Source organism: Bubalus bubalis, chromosome 19 (genome assembly GCF_019923935.1).
Source record: "Bubalus bubalis isolate 160015118507 breed Murrah chromosome 19, NDDB_SH_1, whole genome shotgun sequence".
Lineage (NCBI taxonomy): Eukaryota > Metazoa > Chordata > Mammalia > Artiodactyla > Bovidae > Bubalus > Bubalus bubalis.
Window position 1 is genome coordinate 38,322,270 of NC_059175.1, and position 17,804 is coordinate 38,340,073.

General features: G+C 40.5%; 1 protein-coding gene across 11 annotated transcripts in view; it reads right to left on the reverse strand.

The window, feature by feature from the left end:
- Positions 1 to 17,804, reverse strand: part of SPEF2 (sperm flagellar 2) — a 209,611-nt gene that overhangs the window by 137,820 nt on the left and 53,987 nt on the right. For all 11 annotated transcript variants that reach the window (XM_025270631.3, XM_025270630.3, XM_044932613.2 and 8 more), the window contains 2 exons: positions 17,419 to 17,606; positions 12,199 to 12,367 (listed from right to left, as the gene is read on the reverse strand). In XM_025270631.3, coding sequence (XP_025126416.2) covers positions 12,199 to 12,367; positions 17,419 to 17,606 — 357 coding nt within the window. The remainder of the gene's footprint in view (positions 1 to 12,198; positions 12,368 to 17,418; positions 17,607 to 17,804) is intronic.

Sequence of the window (17,804 nt, forward strand, 5' to 3'; positions counted from 1 at the left end):
TTGCCTAATCAGAGATATTAAAGCACTTATTAATAACTTATGAGGACTTTCTAGGTGGCGTAGTGGTAAAAAATCCACTTGCTAATGCAAGAGATGAAAGAGATGTGGTTCAATCCCTGGTTCGGGAAGATCCCCTGGAGTAGGCATGGCAACCCACTCCAATATTCTTGCCTGGGAAATTCCATGGACAGAGGAGCCTCGTGGGCTACAGTCCATGTGGTTATAAACAGTCAAACATGACTGAATGACTGAGCACTCAGTGCTTTGTACTCTTGTCAATTCCTTCATCTTTGTAAGATAACAATATCTATTTCACAGGGTTGTTATAAAGGCTGAGTGAAAGGCCTGTGTGACCACTGACTTTGAATGCTTGACTATTAATAGAAGTTCTCTTGCTGCTGCTGGAAGCACACATGGTAATACCCTTAAGGGAGACAGCAGCCACATTTTTGCCCAACAAGAAGTGCACTGTAATCAGAAAGGCATGCGTCCTCACCAAGGGTTCAGAATAAAGCCCTCTTCCCTCACTGCTTAGTTGTAGAATGTGGTCAGACACAATGGGATAGAATGTTGACCATGAAGAGAACTGAAGGCTTAGGTCAGGCAGAGGACTGAAGCCTGACCAGTGGAGATGGACAGATTGAGGATTTGGTAGAACATATTTTACAGCATCACCTTAAAAATACAGTTGTGAAATTCCTAATAAGACTAAAGATAAAGGGTAAGTAAAGGGAGATCTGTCAGTTTGGAATAAGAACATAAAGAGGGAAAAGAAAAACTGAAAAAAGAGGGAAATTAGGCCAGAATAAAGATGACTAGTTCAAGGACAATGGCAATGAGCTAAAGAGACTTTGTTTTTGAAGGTTCTTTTTTTTTTTTATTCCCAATTCCCAGAACCATGCTGGAACCTAATAGGCATTCAATACTTATTGAATGAATGAGTGAATCAATCAATTGTAGGCTCAATATATGTGAATGAAATAAATGAGTGAATACATGGATATGGCCTCTTATTAATTTTGATTAAATACAAGGATGACTTAGTTCTCCAAATAAGATAGACACAAGCCAACCTAAAATCTAGGATAAGATCAGCAAGAGTCACCCTCACAGATGGAAGTTAACAAGAATCCACAATGTATGAAACTAGCTAACCCTGGAAGCATGTCTGGAAGTAACGGCTTGTAGTATCATTTTCAAAGAGCTTCTCCATTAAACCAAGGCATCCTTTTTCATGGCAGCAGGAAGCATCTCAGTTAAAATGTACTAAATTATAAAGGATTTATAAAATGGGACTTTGTAAGAAGTTCTGCCAGAGATTTTTACAGGGTGCTGAGGCGGGGTAAGGAGCAGCCTGACTGAATTAATAGGTAAGGTCTGTTCTATGGCAAGCTATTACGATCGGGTTAGTTTCATTTTCCTAACTGGATATTTGTCTTGGGTCTCACAGATTACGTTGACTCAGGGTATTCCACGTGACTGGCAGATAATAAAAGTAAGCTGCAGAAATTCTAGCTCTGTTTATGGCAATTAACTTCCAAGCCTTTCATCTGAGTCCTGGCCTGTTCCAGTTCTGCCTAGCTTCCAGTCTGCTGGCTTCATCTCCATTCTCTAGTCTGGTTCTTACCCAATCTCAGCTTTGATCACTGGCCTGCTCAAAGGACTTGGCTTGATCCCACCTTTGTCTCTTCCTGTTTCTGACTACTTCAAGTAAATTATCTTGACCACCTTTGTTCCAGCTCAGAACTCAATGAGCCCTGGAGCTAGTTCTCATGGCTGATCTTCTATTCAGGTCTGTCCTTTCTCCTACCAGAGGGAATCAGATATCACAGAAGCACATCTATTATTATGGCAACATGGAAAGTCTAGTAGCTGCATTTCAGTTACTGTGCTTGGAGGATCTGGCACTCAGGAAGACACCAAATTCCACAGGGAAGTACTAAGGTACAGCCTGGTAGCTTTTTGGAGCCTCTGACCTTTGCCTTCCTCTCCCAGACTTTCTCCTCCAACCACCCCCAAACCCTGAGGGAATCTGGAGGAACTGCTTATGTTTGTAATTCAGACTTTAAAGTTCCTTATAACCACCCCCGGTTCTCAGAAGAAGAAAGGGTGGTTGGGTATTCTGCCAGATGGGAAATTCAGCTCATGTAAACTGGCAACCCTACAGGGCTTGACTACTGTGTGGGACCTATTTGAGAGGCAGGTTCCTATCAAAGATGGGAAAGATTGATGGAAAAATGGATGCTGTGCTCTTTTGCCCTCTAACAAGGAGGAAGGAAAGAGGTCCAGTTAGGTGATGGGCAGCTCAATCCTGACCTCTCTTCCAAGAGCTGTCATGTAACGGGCTCTGTGTCAAGATCCAGTTCCAAGAAGAACTCAGAACAACCTGAAAAGATGAGCTGGCTGAGTGAGACTGGCAGCCTTTCTAAGGTCACCTGACCCCCAGTCAGGTCAGAGTGTGGTCAGATGTCTGGCTACGCCTTCCTGCCAGACAGACTGGCCCTTGACTTCCAGATGAGGCAGGGGCATGGTGCTGGGCAGCTCTCACTGACTGATGTTGGCATGGGTGCACCTCCGGGGAGAAGGTATGCCAGCACATCCCTCTAAGCTCGATTGCTCAGTCTGGACCACATCTTATCTGTGGCCAGGAAGTGCAAGTGTCGCCCATGGTAACAAAGGAAAAGCAGATGTTATCACAGCTTCACCTGCTCTGCTCAGCTGAAGACTGTTCTGGCTAGAAGCAGCACTGTGAATAGCCAGTGCCTTTCTATCAATTGATCCCATGGTTAATTCTGGCTCATTAGGAAATATGAAGAACTGGTTCTGATCCTATAATGGCTTTCACTCAGAAGCCTGCTCACTTCTGTCCCAGAGGCAGTCTTCCCCAGTCTTCTCCAATATTATACTATGGAAACAGACATGTTTACTTCTAGCCTGTCACAAAAGAAGACCCAGGATAACAACATCCATGTACCATCCTTGTGGTTATTTTTGGAGGAAAATTCAGACAAGATCGAGCACGTTTAGGGTAATATGGCTGTAGATGGGAGGGAAGGAGGAAAATTCAAATTGGCTATGGTGACAAAGACCACTGTCAAAGCCTACAAGCCCACATGACACCTCCCTATGCAATCCAATAACTCTAGCTTCTGACAAGTTTAGAAATTCAGCAAGCTCAGCAGTTGTGAGCCACAGCAGGCTTCTTTTTCCAAAATTCTGAGCTACCAATTACTTGTAAGTCATGCAGCTGGAATCACTGGGCTGATACTTTGTCTTTAGGTTTGATTACCAGGGGTAATTGAGATGAAGCCACTCTAAGAGATCTCCTGTTCCAGACACATTTCGGTTTTACTGAAACCCAAGGACAAATCAGAGGCAAACAGCAGGCAGGAGATTCTGCTTAGCAGTCTGACTTCACATACGCAAAGTGACCCACTGAGATCATGCGAAAGAACACCTTATTTGCCCCGAAATGACAGGCTCCCACTACTGGTTCATTCTGTGTCCTGGCAAGCCAGATGGCCCTCCAAGGCATTGAATGTGACACCCTGGGAGTTGCAGCAGCTGTGTAGCTAGCCTAGCACTTTTCAAAGCTCAGTTGTCTGAGTCTAAAACAAAACAAGAATAAAGTTACTTCATTTCTCCTGATGTCCAAGTACCCTTGGGACAGCATCACAATGGACTTTATATCAGATGTCTCCTTGTGCTACAAACAATTCTGCTGGTGGTGACTATCCTCATGAAAACAGTAATCTTCATTCCTTAGATGCTCAAACTATGCTCTGTTCATCATCAGGGAGGTGGCAGTCTCCCTCCAGATCACTTTTTTACTAAAATCTATGGTCTTGCAGACCATAGAACTTTTCCAGAGGCCTCTACATTGGAATTCACCCATCTGTTGCCATCGACCAGCCAGGGACAGGCTTGGTTAGAATTTCTCAAATGTCACAAAGCATGGAGACACTATGACTTGCTCTAATCTTGTCACTGCAAAAATCACATGGTTTTTCCAAACAGCATACCTTCTCTCATAATAATGACCACTGTCACTCTATTTTCTTGTTTCACTACTAAACATTGATATCTTAAACAGGTGTGAAAGTGAAAGTGCTAGTCTCTTAGGTGTGTCTGACTGTTTGTGACTCCATGCACTGTAGCCTGCCAGGCTCTTCTGTCCATGGGATTTCCCAGGCATGAATACTAGAGTGGGTTGCCATTCCCTTCTCCAGGGAATCTTCCTGACCCAGATCAAACTCAGGCCTTCTGAACTGTAAGCAGATTCTTTACCATCTGAGCCACCAAAGAGGTATACAACGCTCCAAAATAGCTTAGGAATGGCACTGACGGATGTATGAAAGGCTACTGTAGGCTCAGTGTACTCAAGGATATGGCTGACAGACCCTGGCACTGGATAGGAGTGGTGGAGTAGGGCGTCATTTGGATGGAAGTTTCTCTAGTCCTCAGCCCAACACATCTGCCCAACACCAAAAGTCAAAGACTTTCTTGGATCCATTAAAGTTTTTTGAGGTTACTAACCCCACTGTGTTCTGGCTATATTTATCTACCAGATCCCTAGAGCTATCTCTAAAATACTTGATGGGAAGTCTGAGCAGTTGATTGAAGAGAAGTTGGACTTGTGGTACAGAAGCTGGATCCTATAGTTGTCAAAGTAGGCAAAGGATGAACAAGAAAATCAGGAAGCCTAGGGAAGATTTTCACCACCTTGTCTTGGCTGGTTCTAGATGAGAAGGAGCCAGGGGCAGAATTAGATTCTCCCTATTCTATGTGATCCAGAGCAAATAACAATGAATGGTGAACTTTGTATCAGTCACTAGGGCTCTTCTTTCTGGCTATGTCCTTCTTACTCCTGTTTCCATCCTACTTCTATATAGGTACCAATTCTTTAATTTTGCAAATCATTTCTCTATTCTGGTCTAATGCCTTGATCTTGTTACCTGAATTCAACTGCTCCTACCATGGTTTTCCAATGAACTTAGTTTGTCTTCAACTCTAGTAATTTGAAGCTAAATACTCTACCAGTGGTAGCTCAGACGGTAAAGCATCTGCCTACAATGCGGGAGACCCAGGATCAATCCCTGGGTTGGGAAGATCCCCTGGAGAAGGAAATGACAACCCACTCCAGTATTCTTGCCTGGAAAATTCCATGGACTGAGGAGCCTGGTAGGCTACAGTCCATGGGGTCGCAAAGAGTTGGACACGACTGAGTGACTTCACTTTCTTTTCACTCTACCAGTGACCCAGGCTCCCCTTCCATTACATAATACACATACCCCACAGGCACAGTGCCAGACTTCTGGCCAAGCCTATTCCAGTCATCTGAAGTTCTTGGCCCACAATAGTGGGGGTTAGCCTTCTTGGGGCTAAGCCATCTATAGGTATACTTTTGAAAACTAATACAATGATTTTTTGCTTTGTGAGTTAGTATCACTACACTTGATGGCCATTAATGAGTATTCTAGGGCATAATGGTGATTCTACCAGGACACAGCTACATGATGGAGCCTAGTCTAGAAAGCCTTACCATTTGAGGAGAAATTTAAGGAGTTGGGCTTTCTTGATAGCTCATTTGGTAAAGAATGTGCCTGCAATGCAGGAGACCCAGGTTTGATTCCTGGGTCAGGAAGATCCACTGGAGAAAGGAAAGGCTACCCACTCCAGTATTCTAGCCTGGAGAATTCCACAGTCTGTACAGTACATGGGGTTGCAAGGAGTTGGACACAACTGAGCAACTTACACTTCACTTAGGTAGTTGGAGGCAAAAATTTAAGCAAAGACAAAAGAACATTACAGCTATGAAATGCATATGGCAAACATGAGAACATTCTGTTCAGTACCAAGCTTCCTTCTTGGCTCCTATTTTAGAGGTGATTCTGGTTATCTACTTTGGGAAATGTTTGTATTTTAGCAGGTTCCTCTGATGCATCCATTCTTGTCTTCAGTGCACATGATAATATGGGGCATCAGGTACAATGGCTGGCAGAATTGTTAGAGCACAATGCCCCGGCAGAAAATCTCCCCTCCCATCATATAAGCAACTATTTACTCTACCTTCTTAACAGTCACATATATTCTTGCATGTTTGAAACTAAAAGATAAAACCATCATAATTTCATATTCAGAAGGTAAGTCATTAAGACTTCTTTCCCAGAAGGGCACAAAAGAGGCCATGAAACAATTTCATTTGAAACCAGGGATTCTTTACTTAACTAGTAAGTTTGCGCTTTGAGACATTTTATAAGTGTCTTGAATAAACACATATGTAATGGACTGAATTCTGTCTCTCCAAAATTCATACGTTGTGTCTTTCCACTGTAATAGTATTTGGAGGTGGGGCCTTTGGGTGGCAGTTAGATTTAGATGAGGTTAAAGAGGAGAGTGCAAAAGTTGGCTTAAAACTCAACATTCAGAAAACTAAGATCATGGCATCTGGTCCCATCACTTCATGGGAAACAGATGGGGAAACACTGGAAACAGTGTCAGACTTTATTTTGGGGGGCTCCAAAATCACTGCAAATGGTGATTGCAGCCATGAAATCAAAAGACGCTTACTCCTTGGAAAGTTATGACCAACCTAGATAGCATATTGAAAAGCAGAGACATTACTCTGCCAACAAAGGTCCATCTAGTCAAGGCTATGGTTTTTCCAGTGGTCACGTATGGATGTGAGAGTTGGACTGTGAAGAAAGCTGAGCTCTGAAGATTTGATGCTTTTGAAGTGTGGTGTTGGAGAAGGCTCTTGAGAGTGCCTTGGACTGAAAGGAGATCCAACCAGTCCATTCTATAGGAGATCAGTTCTGGGTGATCATTGGAGGGACTGATGCTGAAGCTGAAACTCCAATACTTTGGCCACCTCATGCGAAGAGTTGAGTCATTGGAAAAGACTCTGATGCTGGGAGGGATTGGGGGCAGGAGGAGAAGGGGACAACAGAGGATGAGATGGCTGGATAGCATCACTGACTCTATGGACATGAGTTTTTGGTGAACTCCGGGAGTTGGTGATGGACAGGGAGGCCTGGTGTGCTGCAATTCATGGGGTCACAAAGAGTCGGACATGACTGAGAGACTGAACTGAACTGATAAGGGTGGAGGCTCCGTGATGGGATTAGGGTCCTTTGAAGAAGAAGAAGAAGAAGAGAGGTCAAAGTTCTCTTTATGTCTCCTCTATGTGAGGACATGACAAGAAGGTGACCGTCAGAAATTCAGAAAGAGCGTTCTCATCAGGAAATCAAATCAGCTGGGATTTTGGTCTTGGATTTCCCAGAACTATGAGAAATAAATCCCTATTGTTGAAACCACCAAGTCTACAGTATTTTCTTTTGGTAGCCTGAGCTAATACAATGGATATCTTTAAACATAAACACTCAAACAACACAGCAACCACAATTTAAAAAAAAAGACCTCTTCACATGACCTTAAGACTCATCTACTAAAATCTATCACTTTACTTCAGTCAGTTATCTAGCAACACCTCCTGAGTAACACAGGCTTCAAACTGATATTCAGCCCACAGGAATAAATTCACTCAGTTGGGTTCTACTCTTTGTGACCCCAAGGACCATACAGTTCATGGAATTCTCCAGGCGAGAATACTGGAGTGGGTAGCCTTTCCCTTCTCTAGGGGATCTTCCCAACCAAAGGATTGAATCCTGGTTTCCCACATTGCAAGTGGATTCTTTACCAGCTGAGCCACAAGGGAAGCCCAAGAGTACTGGAGTGGGTAGCCTATCCCTTTTCCAGCGGATCTTCCCAACCCAGGAATTGAACTGGGCTCTCCTGTATTGCAGGAGGATTCTTTACCAACTGAGCTATCAGGGAAGCCTGATTAAATACTAAACCATAAAAATTTGGGTTGTTCACTGGGAAGTCAGAGAGCCACACAAGAGCTAGGCTGGAGAGTCCACTGTCAAATGTCAAATCTAAAGAGCCACTGGATAAACAACAAAGGCTGAAGTTGGAGAGTAAGAAGTTAGTATTTGGATAGTGCCTTTGGGTCAGATAAGTCAGATGAGACTTATATAGGAAGATAGACTTCCGCATGGCTCATTTAGTCCCACAACCCTATTTCCAAGTGGGAAAAAAAAATCCAGTGATAATAAGTTCTATTGTATAAATAAATTTGGGGATACATCTGCAGTAGTGACAAGAATATGAATGTTAAACCCTAACATATACAGCTACATCTTAAAGTCTAGTTAATGTAAATCATGAGTCAAAGTGTTGCTAATAAAAACGTTCATTACAATACACATTGTAGGGTTAACCCAACAACTACAGCAAACTCAAGAGATCATTAAATAGTAATTTTCATTGAAAACAAAAATAACAGCAATGAAAAACTATGACCAGCATCAGACAACATGGATGATATGCTGGACACAAAATATCCTCCCTCCAAATTGCAGGAATTCCAATTACACCTTGCTTGTGGGCATGCACAGTAGAGCCCTCAAATTGCCAAGTGCTTTGTGGTAGGGACTTCTTAGAAATATCTGCATCAGCAGGAAACCATGGCCATGAGCTAAATTTAGTCTGAATACCCAGTTATAGTAACTCAAACTCATTCAGTAGCTAATTGCTAATAAGCAGCTTATGTTAAAATGAAATACTATGGACCTGTGAGTCCTTTGCCAGTAAGAAGCATGGAAGGGATTTGCATTTGGGGGAGTTTGGGGTTTACCGACAGGAGTCCACTGAATAACTGAGAACCAGTGGCTGCTGTGTGGGGGCCGTGCTGTCAATTGAACTGGAGCAGCTGCGCTCTTGGCTTAGCCTGTTGTTCATGGTCCATAGGATTTTGGACTCCTCCCCACTCTCCATTAAACAACTCTTTCTTATCCTGTAGTGGTTGCTTGGGAATCCCAGTAGGGTATGGCTCCATGAGGAGGCTTCTGCCTCCCTCTTAGGAGAGATAAATTATATTTTTGGCCACACCATTCCTGGTCCAGAGTTCTCTCACATGTAGCCATTCTAAGAAGAGAATATGATGATTGGGAAATAATGTGAGGAAAAAGGAGTCAAATTTTTGGTGGCTATATATGACATGGACATGAGCAAAAAATTGTTTTTATGTTAGTTTCTAGGTGCAATATTTACATTTTTTTTAAAACATGATAGCTTTCTCTAACCAAGTTCTAAAAGTATGATCTCAAAACCAGGAAGCATCAGTTCTATACAGATGGTAGATACTGGTGTTCAGTTGCTAGTTGTGTCTGATTCTTTGAAACCTCATGGACTATAGCATGCCAGACTTCCCTGTCCTTCACAATCTCCCAGAGTTTGCTCAAACTCATGTCCATTGAGTTGGTGATGCCATCCAACCATCTCATCCTCTGTCACCCTCTTCCCCTCCTGCACTCCATCTTTCTCAGACTCAGGGTCTTTTCCAATAAGTTGGCTCTTCGAATTAGGTGGCCAAGGTATTGGATGGATGGATGGTGGATTATAGGCACTAATAAAATATGCTAAGAATGTAAACTTTTTGAAGATCAATTTTTAAGCTATGTATTTGGCTGAAGGATTAAAAATTCTGAGCAAAGTTAGCACTTCGCTAAAACTGTTCCATGTTTATTAAGCCACATGTGTTGATCCCCTGTCTCTTGTGAAAGACTATTTAAGCCAGAGGATAAGATGGTTGGATGGCATCACTGACTTTATGGACATGAGTTTGAGCAAGCTCTGGGAGTTGGTGATGGACAGGGAAGCCTGGAGTGCTGCAGTCCATGGGGTCACAAAGAGTCAGACATGACTGAGCAGCTAAACTGAACTGAACTGATTTAAGCCAGATAATGTATTTTCAAAGTTGAGACATTTATTTTTTACTTAAATGCAAAACATTTAACAAGTATCTGAAGAAATGAAAGTTCTAATAATAGGGAATAATAAAGGACTGTTTACAATACATCTGTTAACACCCATATATGGTATAGTTTCTATCACAAAGTCAAAAGGAACACAGTATATAGACACGTATCAGATATCCTAAGATAATATTCACTTCCAGGACAACAGCAAAATCCAGAAACAAAATACATTGCATTATCAGACATTCACATACTCCTAAAAAATGTTTATAATTTGCTGCAAAAGAAATGTACCAGCTGCTTCAGGATGTGGCTAAGACAAGCATGTTCCTGTGGTAACAATTTCCCAAACAAGAAAAAAAGTTAAAAAGACAAGTTTTTGCTAAGCTGCAGACTACCAGGTCTCCTGATTTATGAAAGCAACAAGATAGATCTGGTTAAGAAATAATTCAGAAACAAGTATTTCATGAGTCAGCAAAATCTGTCAAATAAAATGACTTTGAATCTACAATGGAAAGAAATACCTTCACATAGGTTGAGAATGTCAAAGAATTTTATTAGGGAGCATTGTACTTTAGGTTGACATACTAGATCTAGAATATTCTGCTGCTGCTAAGTCGCTTCAGTCATGTCCAACTCTGTGCGACCCCATAGACGGCAGCCCACAAGGCTCCCCCGTCCCTGGGATTCTCAAGGCAAGAACACTGGAGTGGGTTGCCATTTCCTTCTCCAATGCATGAAAGCGAAAAGTGAAAGTGAAGTCGCTCAGTCGTATCTGACCCTCAGCGACCCCATGGACTGAAGCCTTCCAGGCTCCTCTGTTCATGGGATTTTCCAGGCAAGAGTACTGGAGTTGGGTGCCAAAATTCTATGACCATGCAAATAAATATGAACATATATCCTATAAGGTTCTGTCAATCCTCAATAAGCAATTATTTTAGTGAGATGTATATATAGACTTATCCAATTAAAATATGATATACATTTAGTTTCTCATAATAACAACAAAATCTCTCTTTTTATAAAACGCTTATCTTCTTTTAATATTTTCATATTAGTGTTATTTTACACTTTGCCCTGTTTATTGTCACTCATGCATTTTATTTGTGCCTTCTTTCAATAAACATTGAGTATTTGCTAAATATCAGGAAATGATTGGGTCAAATTATCTTTTTTTTTCATATTGTACTTACTACCCTTCTAAAACTCATTCAATCATATTTCTAAGAATAAAAAGCCTCATTTGACATTCCGTTGTTGATGATCTACCCAGAACTTCTGTCCCATAGCTATTTGTTTCACATCTTTCCTGCTAAAGGTGAGATGAAGTGGGATAGGGAGGGCAGGGTGGTCAGGAAAGAAATTAGTACATATTATGTGCATTCACGGAGAAGGCAATGGTACCCTACTCCAGTACTCTTGCCTGGCAAATCCCATGGACGGAGGAGCCTGGTGGGCTGCAGTCCATGGGGTCACTAAGAGTCGGACACGACTGAGTGACTTCACTTTCACTTTTCACTTTCACGCATTGGAGAAGGAAATGGCAACCCACTCCAGTGTTCTTGCCTGGAGAATTCCAGGGACGGGGGAGCCTGGTGGGCTGCCGTCTATGGGGTCACACAGAGTCGGACACGACTGAAGCGACTTAGCTGCAGCAGCAGCATGTGCATTCAACATGTATTGTACTTGGCTAAGTGTTTAACACATATTATCTTAAATAAGTTTCACAACAACACAATAAGGTAGTCTTATTGGTATCCCTATTTCATATATCAGATATGAAATCAAGACTCTTAGCACTTAAGGTCTCATAGTTAGCAGTTGGCAGTGCCAATAATGAGATCTCTGGTTTATCCCAATGGTCTTTCAGCAGCTCTTTTAAGAAGCACAGCTGGCACCCATATTAAAATTAAAAAAAAACAAAACACTGAATCAAATTATTGAATAAAAATGCATCTTATGTCACTCAAAAACTCAGATCTTCTCCCCTCTTATTTTCCTCTAAAAGCAATATGCTATGTAGATAAATTACTAGGAAAACACATTTAACCAGGGGTTTTGAAGCAAAGGTAGATAGCTCACACAAAGAAAACTGCTAATGAATAAATTAAAAACTTCAAACTTCTGAAATCCACCCATTGCATTATGCTTAATTTTATTTCAGACCACTCTCCAAGATTACTGGAAGTAATAGATAATGGATTATGAATAGGCTAGGCATTTAAGTTATTACTATAAATACAAATTAAACTAAGGGAACACAAAACACCCCATTTTATTTAATAGAGATGAAAAGAAATAATATCACAAAATTAATGCTAAAGCAATGGCATTTATTATGTTGCATGCTCTTTAATTATTCCACATTGATAGGTACCTTATATTCTTCATAATCATTGTTATCTAGCAAGTTCCTTTTCTCCAGTTCTATAAGGTGTTCTGCAGAGAGCTTAGTTGGTAAATGTCTAAGAGAGGCTTGCTCATATATGGGTTTTCCATGAAAAAACAGTTCCTTCCAATCATGCATCAACTTATATGGGATCAGGCTACAGCAACAAAGGCAAAAAAAAAAAAAAAAGGTTGAGATAAATCAATGGTTAGTTAAATACACATCTTAAATCTTAGCCTTTCTATTACCATGTTCATTCCCCAGGCTCTGCTATTTGAGGCCAGAGGTTCCACTTACTATGACATTCCTAACAGCCAGTAAAATGGCTGAAACTTAGTAGTATGAATGAATGTATGTCACCTAAAGCCAAACTTGCTCTGACTGTGCACTAAAAGCACACTATATCTAAAAATAATGACCACTAATCATAAAACTTAGGTTCTTTGATTTCCAGCTGTGATACTAACTGGCTGTGCAAGCTCTGAATATCATTTAACTGTTCCAATATCAGTGTCCTCTTTTGCAAAATAGACTAAATACTTTCCAAGGCCCCTTTAATATGATAACTAGTTTGCATATTTGCAAGTAATTTGTAACAGAAAAATCTAATGTATGGTGGCTTTTATTGTCACTGAACATCTGGTAATCTGGTAAAGTATTTTTCAGTACTTTTTCTATTTAAGTCAGATGAATGACTTGGAGGTAGTCAGGACAGGTAATCAAAAAGTAGTTCCAAGAGGAACAAAATGTGCAAAGGAAGGAAAGAGCCTAACATAACTCAGATGCATTTCTCTAAAAATAGTGGGACTAGAGCTTGAAATTACAACCTAAAAAGCTGTATTCCATTGTGAGACATGCTACAATATGCATAAACCTTGAAGACATCATACAAAATGAAATAAGCCAGATACAAAAGGACAAATATGATTTTACTTATATGCGGTACCTAAAATAGACAGATTCATAGAAATGGAGAACAGAACAGAGGTTACAAGGGGCTGGAGGGAAGGGGAATGGGGAGTTATTATGTAATGGATACATCACTTCAGTTTGGGATGATGAAAAAGTTCTGGAGATGGATGATGGGAATGGTTGCACAACAGTGTGACTGTACCCAATGCTAGTGAACTTTGAAAGGGTTGAAAGTCACTTAAAAAAGGTTAAAATGGTAAATTTTATGTTATGTATTTTTCTCCACAACAGTAGTTTTTCATTAAATGCAAACCTCAAATATATTTTGTTTTCCATTAATAAAATATTTATATTTATTAGAGATTACAGAGATATGAAGTTTATAAACTAATATACTCAGGGACAGAAAAATTCTAACATAAGAATTATTAAAATGGCATGGGCTCCTGTGTTGAAGGAAATGATTAACAACTTATATATTGTCAAAAACTTAATGTGGCAATTACTGAATCAATATTCTCTTATCTGAATATTGATAATTTTGTTAAGTCTTAACAAAAGTCAGTTCATGTAAGAAGGCTGATACCAAGAATATCCCTGTGCTCTTGGAAAAAAAAAATGTTGATAACATCTTGTTTAGGAAAGTACAGAGAGAATAACGTTATCTTGACAGTTAGTAGTAGAGACTAAAAAGATCTTAACATATATGTGTAAACACTGTATTGACTTGCAAGTAAAAGACACTTAAAATTTCAAAGCAAATGACCCCTTCAAACTTTGATATTAATGCTCCTGGAACTTTAAAATTTTGTGTATTTTTCATTAAAATAAAAATGACTTCATATAATCAATGTTCTCTCAATATTAATTTTCACAAAGCAGGATTTAGAGAGTAACAGAAGTCAGACTAGTATATGACTCTACAAAATATTATGATAGTCAAAAACAACGCATACAGGAAGTCCTCACCTTACTAGTTAAGTTTGTGCTCTGTAAGGGGATTTTTAGGTCACCTATTTGACACAGAAATAATCCTTCTATGGGTGAAAAGAAAACTCAACGTTGCCCCTAGGACAGGTGATTACCGTCTAGCTCCTTTCATGCTGGCCCCTAGCCAGCATGGCTGAGACTATCTCCACAGCTTCACCCAACAGAGGCGTTCATGGAGCAGGCCTGTGAGAAACCCGCTTCTCACAGTCTCCTTTCCAGGCTCTACCAGGGGTGTTAGGGGACCTCTGGCATTCTCTGACTGGCAGCTGTGATTCTCTCCTGATGTGATCACAAGGTATTCTCTCTCTGTGCATCTTTTCTATTTCTTATAAGGACACCAGGCATCTTTAATCAGGGCCCCACCTTCCATGGGTATGACCTGATCTTAAATAATCAGTGAAGACTATCTCCAAACAATGTTACACTCTGGGGTATGGGGCGGGTAGAACTTTTAATAAAGCTTTCTGGGGCAGGGGAACAATTCAACCCATATATAAGCACTTCTATATTGCTTTTTAGACACAAAATTTCAAAGTAAAGGCCCCTTAAAAACTTATGCTATTAATAACTCTGGAAATTTCATTTTATATATTTCATTTTTACATTCAGTTTGAACTCTCCCTGGTTTTTGGTATGATGCATGGCTTTTCTTTTTATTGAAGTCTGCACATTTTTGGATCATACTGTGACACTCTGGATCGTGGATAAGCCTTCTGATCTAGCTGTTTTTTTCTGACTTTGCTTGAGCAAGGGAAGGAGAAGGGGCCATCATATTACTGACCGGTGTGGACAGAAGTCCCCATGTGGACTTCCTCATCACCTGAGGGAAGGGCATCTTTGTTGCTGATGAAGGAGGCGGCAGTTCTGTCCCCTCACAAGGTCTCTACCACAGTGGGGGTGGCCTTGTGACCACCGGGCGATGGTGAACGTCCTGAACCTCCCTTGGCTCCTCTAACACAACCTTCATGGGGAGGGAGCAGTGGTCAGTCGTGCCTGGTGGGGGTGGAAGTCCATGCTTCCTACCTGGCCTCTGGGATGGTACCCTGGTGGGGGTGATGGGTTCCCTTGTTACAGTCTTGTGAGGGTGGAAGACAGGCTCCCTCCTTGCCTTTGCTGGCCGAGGTGGAAGTGGGGCTACATTTTTCTTGCATGTGATAGTTGGAAAAGACTGGTTATCGTCTGAAAGATTTTCATCTTGCTAGGCTGCTTCTTAACTGACTAGAGACAGCAGGTTCTTGTTGGGCTTATTTTTTGTCTACACCATTAGTATCTCTGTTTCCAGAATATTCAGTTCCAATCTGGGATGTGTGAGGCAAAAAGAGAAAGAACTGAAGAAGCTCATCACAGAATTCTGAGGTCATCAGCCAGTCCCACTTCTTCCTTCCATCTTCAGAGCCTTCTTATGCTTGTTTCATTCACAATGTCCAGGGTTTTTCACTGTACTTAGTGGGAGAAATAGGGAAAGGGGCATCCACTCCATTTTCCCACAGTAGAACAAGATTTCTGTTTATGTTTTAATTTTGAATTATGAGCTTTTACTTAGGGAAATCAAGCTGTACTTCCCCCACTCTGAATTATCTTTTTTATGTTTTTATATTTAAATCTACTATATTCTATTTTTTATTCTATTACTATTTTTTATCTTATTACTCTATTTTTTATCATTATAATGCATTGTATCACCTTTCAGTTTTTAGTCTTATTTTTCTTTTCTCAATCTTGTACCATTATAGTTTTATCTTCAAATGTCTTCATCATCATGTTATTTCATTTAGTAGTTTTTATACAGCATTATGTCAGAAACATACTTTTGAACTGTGGTGTTAGAGAAGACTATTGAGAGTCCCTTGGACTGCAGGGAGATCAAATCAGTCAATCCTAAAGGAAATCGGTCCTGAATATTCATTGGAAGGACCAATGCTGATGCTCGAATACTGTGGCCACCTGATGCGAAGAACCAACTCATTGGAAAAGACCCTGATGCTGGGAAAGATTGAAGGCAGGAGGAGAAGGGGACGACAGAGGATGAGACGGTTGGATGGCATCACCGACTCAATGGACATGAGTTTGAGCATGAGTTCCCAGAGTTGGTGATGGATCCGGAAGCCTGGCGTGCTGCAGTCCATGGTGTCGCAAAGAGTCAGATAAGGAGCGACTGAACTGAACTGATGTCAGAAACATGGCTGTCAGGGTGAGAGCAGTGGAGAAAGTTCCTGTCAAGTCCAGAGGTGATGGGATTATCTCCCCATCTTCTATTGACCCTGAATATCATGGGGCCTTTATTCTTTTCACTGTGGGTTTTCAAGAAGATCTCAGTCTGGATAACATCAAAAGTGTACAGACTTAAGTGGAATGACTTATCCTTTTGCTCTTGCTGAGATCTGCAGTTATATCACTCCCCTTCAGCTTCCAGCAAAGGACATCACAAGAAATTGGTCTCTGAAGCCAGATGCCATATTTGCTTAAAAGCTGTTGCTGAGATAATTCTCCACAGATCCACTACACTACTCATTGTATCTTAGCTGGGGCCACAAGAGAAAACCATTATTCTAAACTGAGAACTAAGAAGAGTGATGTATTCTGTAAAGAGCTAGAAATGGAAATTAGACATCATATGACAAACCGTATTGCTCTTTTTGCTTTTTCCACCTAGAAGCACAGATAAAATTTGCAGCTCAGTTGCAGGAATTGGCATATCTACTGACACCTCTATAACTATGTTTCAATGTATTCCTTGTTTTTAACTTTCTACTTTATCTGGCAGTGCTGAATGGCTTGCACGATCTCAGTTTGCCAAGCAGGGATTTAATCCAGGCCACGCCAGTGAAAGCCCAGAATCCTAACCACTAGACAACCAGGAAGTCCTATCCTTTTGTTCTGATTTTAGCATACAGTGTATTCTTAATATTTTCTGTACTGTTAAATGTTTCTTTACAAACAGGTTGACTCCTTTTAGAAAGAATGTGCAATGAAAAGTGATTTTGACTAGTAAAACAAAAAACTTTAATTCCAGTCTTCTAGGAAGATCCTAATATTTTAAATAAATTATTATAGTCATCTTTATAAATTATAGATAATTTAGACACAAGGTTTAAATGTTAAAAGACATAAATACAAATTAAATCAGGCTAGTAAGTGGGTGAAATAAGTCTGTAATCAAGGTATTCTGGACCCCACTTCTTAGTCTTTAAAGAATAATCACTGTCTCTCTTTACTCATCAGTTTAGTGCCACAATCTTACTCTTTTCTCATTTTCTTTGGTGTCTCTATTGTATTAACTATAAAAAAAAACCAAAAAACACTTACTTATTTGTCAACAATCGATAGTCTGCCACCTTAGTGGACAAATCAAGTATCTGATCCAAAATTTCTGCACATATTGAGTAATGCTTTTTGTAACGAGCTTGAGCTCTTTCTGTGGCGATCTGCTCATGAATTTCCTTATCTCTGAGGGCTTGTTCTTCAAAATCAATCTTGGCTTGTCTGGCTAAAGCCTGAGAAGGAAAAGACATATATTTTAAAGATTTGATTTTGTATTGGGGTATAGCCAATTAACAAACAATGTTGTGACAGTTTCAGATGAACAGCAAAGGGACTCAGTCATACATATACATGTATCCATTTCCCCCCAAACTCCTCTCCCATAAATCACCATAACTGGACAGTGATTCAGTAAAAATAATGTCATCATT